This window comes from Dermacentor andersoni, chromosome 1 (assembly GCF_023375885.2).
Source record: "Dermacentor andersoni chromosome 1, qqDerAnde1_hic_scaffold, whole genome shotgun sequence".
NCBI classification, from domain to species: Eukaryota; Metazoa; Arthropoda; class Arachnida; order Ixodida; family Ixodidae; genus Dermacentor; species Dermacentor andersoni.
The window spans coordinates 363,003,961-363,016,224 of record NC_092814.1 but is presented as its reverse complement, the minus strand read 5'-3'; the positions used below and the strand labels follow the sequence as shown (position 1 = coordinate 363,016,224).

At 50.4% G+C, this 12,264-nt stretch overlaps 1 protein-coding gene across 1 annotated transcript in view; it reads right to left on the bottom strand.

Moving 5' to 3' along the window:
* Positions 1 to 643: 643 nt before the first annotated feature.
* Positions 644 to 12,264, bottom strand: part of LOC140215386 (uncharacterized) — a 62,183-nt gene continuing 50,562 nt past the window's right edge. The window contains exon 3 of the mRNA XM_072285972.1: positions 644 to 1,509. Coding sequence (XP_072142073.1) covers positions 1,325 to 1,509 — 185 coding nt within the window. The 3' untranslated portion in view covers positions 644 to 1,324. The remainder of the gene's footprint in view (positions 1,510 to 12,264) is intronic.

Genomic DNA, 12,264 nt, shown 5'->3' with positions numbered 1-12,264 from the left:
TTAAGTCGGCAGCGAAGTAAGGACAATGATAATAATCTAACGGTGCTTGAACAACGCTCAGTGTCCGTGTTAACAAAGCGGCGACGATCTGTGCCTAGAAACGTTTTCTGGACCCGAGCTATAATGTCACTGTTGGATCTAAAAATGCCATTCCAGACGACCGACGCGTATTCGAGTCGAGGAAGACAAGTTGTTGTCTGTAACTTGAGAAACGGGTGGAGGCGAATCGAATTCCCTCGGTAGTTTGCAAACAGAGCCAAGAGAGCGAATACCCCGCATTATTGCAACGCGTTTTGTGGGAGCAGAAAAGCGTAAGGCTGCATCATCATCATCAACAACAATAACAATAATAATAATACAACAATAATAATGAATTCTGCTTTACAGAATGTATTACGGCTAAGCAATGCTTTCATAGACGGAATAGGTACTTTCTTCTCATCGGGTCGAACTATAATTTAGAACTCATGTACACGTAGACTTCTGTGCTGCCGGTAAGCTACGACCACGTGTGAGATGGACAACCTTTGTCAAAAACATACAGGCTATTGCGTGCCTTCAGCATCTTGGCCATTCGGCTTTGCGGTTCGCTTCGTGCAGAACTCCTGACAATGCATAACTTTTCATTGTAACTACGGAAATGTTTTTTTTTCATTTCCTAGTGCGTTGGAACCTACTGAATAGCACGAAAATTCCCTTCAACTGGTCGTAGTAATTGTTCCGGTCGCACCGCAACGTAGATTGTATACTTTTCAGAAAAAGTTTTCGTCTAGATTCACTGCGACTGCAAGCGTTCGCCTATTTCGGTTCGCCGCCTAATAGGGTGCAAGGCCATCGTGCTTTATTTTTGCCTCTACTACGCTGCTAAAAGTGAGTCTCATTTCAAAGCAGCACAGCTCACCCTGCAACCTTCAGACCAGTCATAGGTCGTTCAAAGTACGTGGCCGTTTTACCTAGGGGAATACCACATGCATTAGGGAGCGATAATCGTGGATTCAATGAATTGTTCAAATCGGATTGTAATCTTTGATCGGAAGGATTTGCCGTTCAAGGTATAGTATTTGAAAAGTTAGATTGGGCTGGTGAAGCAATATATTAAAGTTACTTCGTCTGCCTACTTTGCTAAGCTCTTTAGTTCTCGAGGGTCATCCCCGATAAGATGAAACATTGCATCCCGCTTTAATGCGTTGTCTCACTGAAGAAGAGAAACTCTCCATGAACTTGAGGTATACGGATATGAGGTCCTAGTAGTTTGTGCAGTTCCTTCGAGTATTGAAACTGCTTGCTTCGCCTTTCCGATGACTGCTCAGGTTCAAACTTGGAACTACACCTTTTCCTTGCCGTCACATGCTTGTTCTTCGTTCTGTTCATCTTCTTCTTGCGCGTTATCTGTCTTCGCAATCTGGTCCATCTGCTCATTTCCCTCTTCCTTCTCTTCTTCGTCCTCGCTTATTTGTTCATTCGTCTCACCACTGCATGGTAGCACTCTAGCGTAGGTCGACAAAAAATCTGCGAAAAGAAAGAAAAAGAACGCAGAAGGAGGATTTCGATCTTCAAAATTTGAAGTGGCAGTCGGCGCTTGAAGCTACTGAAATTTTCGTTCTTTTGCGTCGGTATACGCATGGGAACGCTATTTCAACACCGGGAAAACATTTGCTTCGTCGCGCATGCTGATTTTAAACAGCGCTTTGGCCGGCGCCTTCCCATTTTCGAAGTTCATCCAGTAGACTCAAGCACGCAGCCTATCTATCACGCCTTCTTTGTGTAAACTGCCCCCTGCATTTAGCATTTCCAAATACTAGCGCCAAAACATCTCGTCAGATCGTGTCAGTATATAGTGTTTGGCCGTGAAAACAAAATGCATTTAAAATATTTGCCTAAATAGAGCCTGCGCACGTAGGATGATGTTGAAGTGTGCACTGTCGTTATATTGTGCGTCAAGTGCAGCATGAACTATATATATATATACATCGCGTGCAAGAGGACCGTGGTTCAAATCCCGGTGCCGCGCAACTTTCCACCGGAGTGGAAAAAAAAATCCGCGTGTTGATAAAATTGCATAAACAGGCCTGGAGTGCGGCCTGATCCCAGTGACCAGAACCAGTAACGCTCTCCCTCACCAGAGCAGGATTGACCACCCTGGTGCAGTACTTAGCCACAACCTCCTATATGAATACAACAATAATGCCCCGGCCATCAGTCCCCAGCAGCTGCGAAGCAACTGACCACGGTGGCGGTCCGACCTGTGACGCAGCAGAGGGTGCTAAGAATCTATGGATCCAGACAGGCCGCCATTGGAATCTGAACCTGGCAACGTTTAACGCTAGAACGTTTTCTAGTGAGGCGAGTCTAGCAGTGCTATTGGAGGAATTAGCGGACATTAAATGGGATATAATAGGGCTCAGTGAGGTTAGCAGGACAAATGAGGCACATACAGTGCTGAAAAGCGGGCACGTCCTGTGCTACCGGGGTTTAGCGGAGAGACGAGAACTAGGAGTCGGATTCCTGATTAATAAGGATATAGCTGGTAGCATAGAGGAATTCTATAGCATTAACAAGAGGGTGGCAGGTCTTGTTGTGAAACTAAATAAGAGGTACAAATTGAAGGTCGTACAGGTCTACGCGCCTATGAAGACGTTGAATCGGCGATGGGTAAAGTCAAAACAAAATACACTATACTATATATAAAACAGAGGAATTCGGGATCCAGCTACAGAACAGGTATTCGGCCTTAACTCAGGAAGAAGACCTTAATGTTCAAACAATGAACGACAATCTTATGGGCATCATTAAGGAGTGTGCAATAGAAGTCGGTGGTAACTTCGTTAGACAGGATACCAGTAAGCTATCACAGGAGAAGAAAGATCTGATTAAGAAACGCCAATATATGAAAGCCTCTAACGCTACAGCTAGAATATAACTGGCAGAACTTTCCAAGTTAATCAACAAGCGTAAGATAGCTGACATAAGGAAGTATAATATGGATAGAATTGAGCATGCAGTCAGGAACGGAGGAAGCCTAAAAGCAGTGAAGGAGAAACTAGGAAGAGGCAAGAATCAGATGTATGTGTTAAGAGACAAAGCCGGCAATATCATTAGTAATATGGATAAGATAGTTGAAGTGGCTGAGGAGTTCTATAGATATTTATACAGTACCAGTTTCATGACGATAATGGAAGAGAGAATAGTCTAGAGGAATTTGACATCCCACAAGTAACGCCGGAAGAAGTAGAGAGCCTTGGGAGCTGTGCAAAGGGGGAAGGTAGCTGGAGAGGATGAGGTAACAGCAGACTTGTTGAAGGATGGTGGGCAGATTGTTTTAGAAAAACTGGCCACCCTGTATACGCAATGCCTCATGACCTTGAGCGTACCGGAATCTTGGATGAACGCCAACATAATCCATAAGAAAGCGTATGCCACAGACTTGAAAAATTATAGACCGATCAGCTTACTGTCCGTTGCCTTCAAAGTATTTACTAAGGTAATCGCAAATAGAATCAGGGACACCTTAGACTTCTGTCAACCAAAGGACCAGGCAGGATTTCGTAAAGGCTAGTCAACGACAGACCATATTCACACTATCAATCATGTGATAGAGAAATGTGCGGAATATAACCAACCCTTATATATAGCTTTCACTGATTACGAGAAACCGTTTCATTCACTCGAAACCTCAGCAGTCATGCAGGCATTACGGAATCAGTGGGTAGACGAGCCGTATGTAAAAATACTGAAAGATAGCTATAGCGGCTCCACAGCCACCGTATTCCTCCATAAACAAAGCAACAAAATCCCAATAAAGAAGGGCGTCAGGCAGGGACATACAGGATACCGGTATGTATATCTCTCCAATGCCATTCACAGCGTATATACAGGAGGTATTCAGAGACCTGGATCGGGAAGAATTGGGGATAAAAGTTAATAGAGAATACCTTAGTAACTTGCGATTCGCTGATGATATTGCCTTGCTTAGTAACTCAGGGTACCAATTGCAATGCATGCTCACTAACCTGGAGAGGCAAAGCAGAAGAGTGGGTCTAAAAATTAATCTGCAGAAAACTAAAGTAATGTTTAACAGTCTCGGAAGAGAACAGCAATTTACAATAGGTAGCGAGGTACTGGAAATGGTAAGGGAATACATCTACTTAGGGCAGGTAGTGACGGCAGATCCGGATCATGAAACGGAAATAATCAGAAGAATTAGAATGGGCTGGGTTGCGTTTGGCAGGCATTCTCAGATCATGTACAGCAGGTTGCCATTATCCCTCAAGAGAAAAGTGTATGACAGCTGAGTTTTACCAGTACTCACCTACGGGGCAGAAACCTGGAGACTTACAAAAAGGGTTCTACTTAAATTGAGGACGACGCAACGAGCTATGGAAATAATGATGGCTGTGTAATATGTGGATTTATTACGAGACACTAGGCACAGTCTAGTTGCACCGGCAGTACACGAACGCTGATCGCGCGCACATCAGCACAAGAGCCGTCTTCTTCGTCCTCCTCTTCACTACAATGGCCCCCGGGAGAGAAGAGGAGCCATCCTGGCGACTTACAGCGTAGGTAGGATGAGGGTGTCATATTACGGCTTAAGTCGGTTGATATGAACCGTGTCACGCCCGCGATGCCTAAGGTCGGGTGATGGTGTCACAGGTTCTACAACGTAGGTGACAGCGGAGGTACGGTTTATGACGCGGTAGGGACCATCATAGCGTGCAAGGAGTTTAGTTGAAAGTCCAGGACTATGAGGCGGGACCCACAACCAAACAAGGGAACCAGTCGGAAAAAGTGGTGTAAGCGCGCCACTATCATGCCGCACCTTTTGACCACCTTGAGCAGCGGTCGTAAGGGTTCGCGCGAGCTGCCTACAGCCCTCGGCGTATTTGGCGGCTTGAGACGCAGGCGTGCATTCGGAAGCGTCGGGTCGGTATGGTAGCAGTGTGTCCATAGTACACGAGGGCTCTCGTCCATACAGCAGAAAGGGCGAAAAGCCAGTGGTAGCTTGTGTGGCCGTATTATAGGCATACGTCACGAACGGCAAAACAGTGTCCCAGTTACTGTGGTCCGAGGCGACGAACATAGTCAACATGTCACCGAGCGTGTGGTTGAACCTCTCTGTCAAGCCGTTCGTTTGTGGGTGGTAGGCTGTATACTTGCGGTGAACGATGCTGCATGGAGCGAGAAGGGCTTGGATTACTTCGGGCAAGAAGACACGTCCCTTGTCGCTGAGCAGTTTGCGTGGTGCGTAATGTTGAAGCACGAAGTTCCGCGAGATGAAAAACGCAACTTCGCGCGCAGAGGCTGCCGGGAGCGCGGCAGTCTCGGCGTTGCGCGGCAGTCTCGGCGTTGCGCGTCAAGTGGTCGACACCTACAATTATCCAACGGTTACCCGAGGATATGCAGGGAAGTGGCCCGTATAGGTCTATGAAGATGCGGTCGAAGGGCCGAGACGGGCAGGGCAGCGGCTGTAGCTCACCAGGAGGGCGCTGTGGAATTTTACGTCGTTGGCACGGCGTGCAAGCGCGTACGTACTGGCAGACGAAGTGATACATGGCGTGCCAGTAGAAACGCTGCCTTAGCCGAGTATACGTTTTCAGAACGCCGGCGTGAACATTGTGAGGAGCAGCATGAAAACAAGCGCATATGTCAGAACGCATGTGTCGTGGTATCACGAGGAGCCATTTGCGACCATCAGGCAAATAATTTCCGCGGTAAAGGACGTTGTCGCATACCGCAAAGTGAGCGGCTTGGTGACGAAGTGTTCGAGAAGAGGGTGTGGTGGATGGGTCGTGGAGGAAATTGAGCATAGTTGAAAGCAGGGGATCCTTACGCTGCTCGTCCGGCATATCAGCGACGTTCAAGGCTGACATGAATGCGAAGAACGGAGACACTGAAGCCACATCAGAAGGCAGCGGTGATCGGGAAAGCGCATCGGCGTCAGAGTGCTTTGTACCCGATCGGTAGACAACGCGGATGTCATATTCTTGTAAGCGAAGTGCCCATCGGCCTAGGGGACCTGACGGATCCTTTAACGAGGACAGCCAGCAAAGGGAATGGTGGTCGCTGACAATGTCAAAAGGGTGACCATATAGGTATGGACGAAATTTGACGAGAGCACGAATAATGGCCAAGCACTCCTTTTCTGTTACAGAGTAGCTGGCTTCTGCCTTCTTTAAAGTGCGGCTCGCATACGCAACGACATACTCGTCATAGCCGTCTTTCCGTTGTGCGAGGACTGCACCAAGTCCGATGCCGCTGGCGTCCGTGTGTACTTCTGTAGGCGCTGTGGGATCGTAGTGTCGAAGAATCGGTGGCGAAGTGAGTAATCGACGAAGTTGCTTGAAGGCGTCGTCACAGGAAGTTGACCACGCGGAGATGCCGTTGGTAGCGCTAAGCAAATTGGTCAGTGGTACGATGATAGTTGTAAAATTGCGCACAAAACGCCGAAAGTAAGAGCAGAGCCCTATAAAGCTGCAGAGTGCCTTAAGAGTAGTGGGCATCGGAAACTCTGCGACCGCGCGAAGCTTGGCTGGGTCAGAAAGCACACCGTCCTTCGATACAATGTGTCCCAATATTGTTAATTTGCAGGCAGCAAAACGGCACTTTATGACGTTGAGTTGGAGGCCAGCAGAGGTGAGGTAGGTCAGGATCTCACGCAAGCGAACGAGGTGCGTCGGGAAATCTGGCGAAAACACCACGATATCGTCAAGGTAGCACAGAAATGTTTTCCCCTTGTAGTTACGAAGGATGGTGTCCATCATATGCTCGAAAGCAGCGGGCGCGTTGCAGAGCCCGAATGGCATTACGGTAAATTTGTACAAGCCATCGGGCGTGATGAAAGCTGTCTTCTCACCGTCTTCTGCCATCGGCACTTGCCAATAGCCGGAGCGAAGATCCAAAGATGAGAAGTACCCCGCGCCTTGTAAGGAGTTGAGGGCGTCATCTATCCGAGGCAGCCGATAGACATCTTTACGAGTGATCTTATTGAGCCGACGGTATTCCACACAGAAGCATATTGACCCGTCCTTCTTGCGCACTAATACTACATGAGACGCACAAGGACTGTGGGAAGGGCGAATGACGCCACGGTGCAGCATATTGTCGACCTGCTCGTTAATGATCTGTCGCTCGGCTGCCAACACGCGGTATGGTCGCTGGCGTGGAGGAGGATGGGAACCAGTGTGGACACTGTGAGTGACGGTTGCCGTACGCCCCAGATCTGGTTATTCACAATCAAACAACGAGCGAAAATTCTGAAGAAGCGCGAGGACTTGCTGGCGATACGGAGGCGGCAGATCGGCGTCTACGACAGATTTAAGAACGTCTGACGACGACGATGACAATGATGATGATGACATGCACAGCACGGGAGAAGTGAGGGAGTCGAGCTCATAACAGGCCGTGTCGTCGGAAGCGTCGAGAATGTGAAGCGGGCCAAGGGGCTGAACACGACCTAGTGATTCGCCGCGCAGTAAGGTCACAGGGTAGTTAGACGGGTTACACCCAAGCATAGAGGATAATCCAGATACAGTGGTGAGGACAGCAAAAGGGACAGGTAGGGCCTTGCGACGTAGGAAAATAGGCGATGGTGTAAAAAGTACTGTAGTGTTGGACGCGGTAGAGGAAGAGACGGGCACAAGCACAGACATTTCGGATGGTATATCCGTATCGGATACAACGGTGAGCTTGGAAGCTTTACCTTCAGAAGGATCAGACAGCGGAGAATCGGCAAGCGGCAAAAGCGCCACTTCGGCCCGGGCACAGTCGATGATGGCACGATGGTGAGACAAAAAGTCCCAGCCGAGAATTATCTCATGTGAACATGAAGACAGCACGAAAAATTCAACAACATAGACAATGCCGTCTATGACCACCCTTGCAGTACATTGAGCAAGCGGGGCTATATGCTGCGCAGACGCGGTGCCTAGAAGCATACCAGACAACGGCATTGTGACCTTGTGGAGGTTACGACAAAACTTTTCGTCGATAAAAGAAACTGCAGCCGTAGTATCAATAAGCGCAATTGCGGCGGTTCCTTCGACCAAAACGTCCAATAAATTGTGGGGCGACTGTGCAGGCCTTGTAGAAGTGGCAAAGCTTGCAGTTCGTGCCTGCGGAACTGCAGCAACTAGTTTCCCTCGCTAGGTGACTGGCGGCGACGTAAGGGGGAAAGCGAGCGACGACGTGGTGATGGCGACCCATGGGTGCTTACAGGGCGTCGTGGAGGCGGCGAGAACTCTGGGTTCGGAAGCATCGTATGCCCGGTAGTATCGTCGGAATAGCCATATCCAGGCCTTGCGACAGCAGCGTTAGCAGGTGGCATGCGACGATGGCAGAAGCGCGCGACATGGCGGGCGATACCGCAAGCGAAGCATATGGGCCGGTTGTCGCGTGTACGCCAACGGGTCTGAACTGGGCGTTGTCAGAGTCGTCGGACGGTCCTACCGCTGTCGACCAGATGTAGGAGTCGTCGGACTATCTCGCCGCTGCCACCATTTGAAGGAGATGAAGGTCGTAGACAGGAACTCGGTGAACAGGATTTATTTACATATTAACAGTTTAAGCAGGATACATTGGCAGCCTAGCGCGACTCCCATATTGAGCCCGCAAGACTAACATACAGCAAACAGCTCACTAGTGCATTTCTAGCCTGACAAAGAGCACTCAGCTCCCGACAACGAGCACGACACGAGCACACTCTAGCAGCCGGCAAACGCTGCTTATAAGCTCTCCGCTTGACGTCATAGTTCGACGTCATCGTTCGGCGGGGACGGAGCAGGAATGGTCGGGAAGGTTCGTCCAATCATTGTAAACTTGCCGCCGCCCCGCAGTATGGCTCACACACACAAAGGCACACACGTTCGAGCCCATACACACAAAGGCTCCGGAGTCGACGACCGAGGGCTTCGTAGAACTGTGCTCCGTCTCGGGTGGCGCGGCGGAGTACCACATTCCTGAGCTGACCGCGCGCCACGTGGCTGCCGGTCATCCGCAGTTCTCGGTACCGCCCAGCTTTCAGTGCCGACGTCAGAGGGCTTCGTAGAACTGCTTTGTCCCGGATGGCTCCGCCAAGTACCAATTTCCTGAGCTGATCGCGCGCCACGTGGCCGCCGGCCCTTCGCAGTTCTCAGAAGGGCGCCCCGTCTGGTGGGCTTGGAACCCGTGCAGCGGGCTGAAAGCTTGCACGTTGCCACCCCGTACGGCCATTCTTAACAGCGTCGAGACGGAATTGGGAGCGACGCGGGAGGAGGTGCAGCTTGAAGTCGCATTGGCGAAGGAAACGCGAAAGGCGGTGGCGCAGGTCGCGCGGCGACTTCGGCATAGGTCAGAGGTACAGCCACGGGAGGGCATGGTTGAACTAAAGGTAAAGACCCAGCAAGTTCCTCGCGAATGGCCCACCTAATGAGAGCAGCCAGAGATGTATCAGGCTGGGGAGGTCGATCGTTGAGAGGCAGCATAGACGGCGCGCCACGTCCTCACGAATGAAATCTTTGGTCTTAACAGAGAGCGATGCTGCTGGCCTGATGTTCGAGCGAAGCGCGAGGCCCGAGAGAGAGTGGCCAGGTGCGACAGCGCTGCGCGCAAGAACCCTTTGTCGACGCAGCTCATCGAAGCTCTGGCAAAGACTGACGACAGCAGCGACAGAAGTAGGGTTTCGGGCCAGGATCATTTGAAATGCGTCGTCTTCGATGCCCTTGAGGATGTGCTTCACCTTGTCTTTACTCATGGTGGAATCGACACGGGCGCTAATATCCACGACATCCTCTATGTAGCTGGTGTAAACCTCGCCGGGCTGTTGAGCACGCTGGCGTAGGCGCTGTTCAGCCCGGAGTTTTCGCAAGGCTGGGCGACCGAAGACTTCCGCGAATGCTGTTTTGAAAGCGGACCAGGTTTGCAGTTCCCTTTCATGATTGTGCAACCAGAGGTTTGCTACGTCAGCAAGATAGAAGATGACGGTACGTAGCTTCGTCGGGTCATCCCACTTGTTGTGATCACTGACGCGCTCGTAGGTAGAGATCTAATCTTCGACGTCAGTCTCACCTGACCCGCTAAAAACAGGAGGGTCCCGCTGCCGCTGGACGGCGCCGCACATGATAGGAGCGGCGGATGCTCCAAGCTGATTGTGGGGAGCCTCGTTCATGGTAGGGGCTGGAGCAGTTGTCAAAGTTCGGCTGCGAAGTTCCAGGATGAGGTCGGGGAGTGCAGCACCTTTCACCAAATGCAATATGTGCATTTATTACGAGACACTAGGCACCGTCTAGTTGCACCGGCTGTACACGAACGCTGATCACGCGCACATCAGCACAAGAGCCGTCTTCGTCCTCCTCTTCACTAAAGCTGTAACGTTAAGGGGATAAGAAGAGAACAGATTGGGTGAGGGAACAAACGCGAATTAATGACATCTGAGTTGAAATCAAGAAAAAGAAATGGGCATGGGCAGGGCATGTAATGAGGAGGGAAGATAACCGATGGTCATTAAGGGTTACGGACTGGATTCCAAGAGAAGGGAAGCGTAGCAGGGGGCGGCAGAAAGTTAGGTGGGCGGATGAGATTAAGAAGTTTGCAAAGATAACATGGCCGCATTTAGCACATGACCGGGGTAGTTGGAGAAGTATGGAAGAGGGCTTTGCCCTGCAGTGGGCGTAGCCAGGCTGATGATGATAATACATATACAAACCGATCGCCGTCGCAATGATGACAATGACATGAAGCGCCCTTCAATGAATAAGAATTCGAGCTCGCACTCGCCATAATCAACGCTCGCAGTGTGCCAGGTGATGCCAGCCGAGCGGAAGTACTCATTACTTATCCCTATTCCCAAGCCTGGAAAGCCTCCCACTTTTGTAGCCAACCTACGACCCATTTCGCATATGCCGACGATATAGTCACATTACTATTTATATGACAAAAACTGTTAAGGTTAATCTAATGGAAGCAGACAGTTCCCGTCCGACACCTTCACTGAGAGTGCGTCTTCGTCTTCGTCGGCCTCAGCCTCTGTAGAAGCGGCGAACGCACTACACAGCCAACTGTTGTGCTCGTGGCATTACCCCCCTTCCAGGAAGGATCGTCTCGATGCTTCAAATTCAAAACAGAGGAAAAAAACAAAGCACATACAAGGCAACAGTGATAAACTTTGTGAAGAGGGAAGTGTCACACAAGTGGGGTGGAAGGCGAGTGGCAGTGAGAATGGCCTCGTCAACGTGAGTGGTACGGTTTCATCCTCGAAACATGGACAATATCCGTAGGCTGCACGCGACGGCATGGCCGACTCTTGTCTTCAGGGATCGCTTCGTAGTTCACCTCGCTGAGGCGACGGAGGACTCTTTAGGGGCCGAAGTAGCGGCGCAGTAACTTTTCCGACGGACCGAGTTCGCGCATCGGGGTCCATACCCAAACTTGATCACCGGGTTAGTAGACAACCTCGCGATGGCGAGCGTTATACCTCTGGGAGTCTTTGGGTTGCTGATTCTGGATTCGCTCGCGTGCAAGGTTGCGATCTGCATGTGCGATCCGGGTAAATTCATCCGCGTCATTGGTAATGTTGTGTTGTTCTGGGAGGAGCATGCGGTCCAGCATGGTGGTTGCCTCACGGCCGTGGAGCGCACGGAAAGGAGTGAACCCAGTAGTTTCTTGAACAGCAGTGTTGTATGCGAATGTAACGTAAGGCAAAACATCATCCCAGTTCTTGTGTTCGCTGGGGACATACATGGAAAGCATGTCAGCGATTGTCTTATTTAATCCCTCCGTAAGACCGTTGGTCTGAGGACGGTATGCAGGGGCTCGGCGATGAGCTGTGATGGTCTTTCACAGCTCAGATGAGGATCATCTGAGCTGTGGAAGCTGTACCATGATCTGTAATGACTACTGCTGGTGCACCATGCCGGAGGACTATGTTGTGGATGAAAAAGTGCGCAAGGTCATTGGCAGTGGCTCGCTGGAAGGCTCCAGGTTCGCAGTATCGCGTCAGGCGATCATTGGCAACCACGATCCAGCGGTTGCCAGCAAAAGACTTAGGGAACGGCCCTAGCAAGTCTATGCCAATTTGTTGAAATGCTTGTGTTGGCGGTGAAACAGGCTTCATGAAACCGTCTGGGCGCTGAGGTGGAGTCTTTCGGCGTTGGCAGTCGCGGCAAGTTTTCACGTAATGCTTTACTTCCTCGGCAAGCTAAGGTCAGTAATAGCGTTGTCGAATTCGGGCCAAGGCACGCGCGAATCCCAAGTGGGGCCTGAAGAGGGTTCATCGTGGCAGGCGGACAGAAT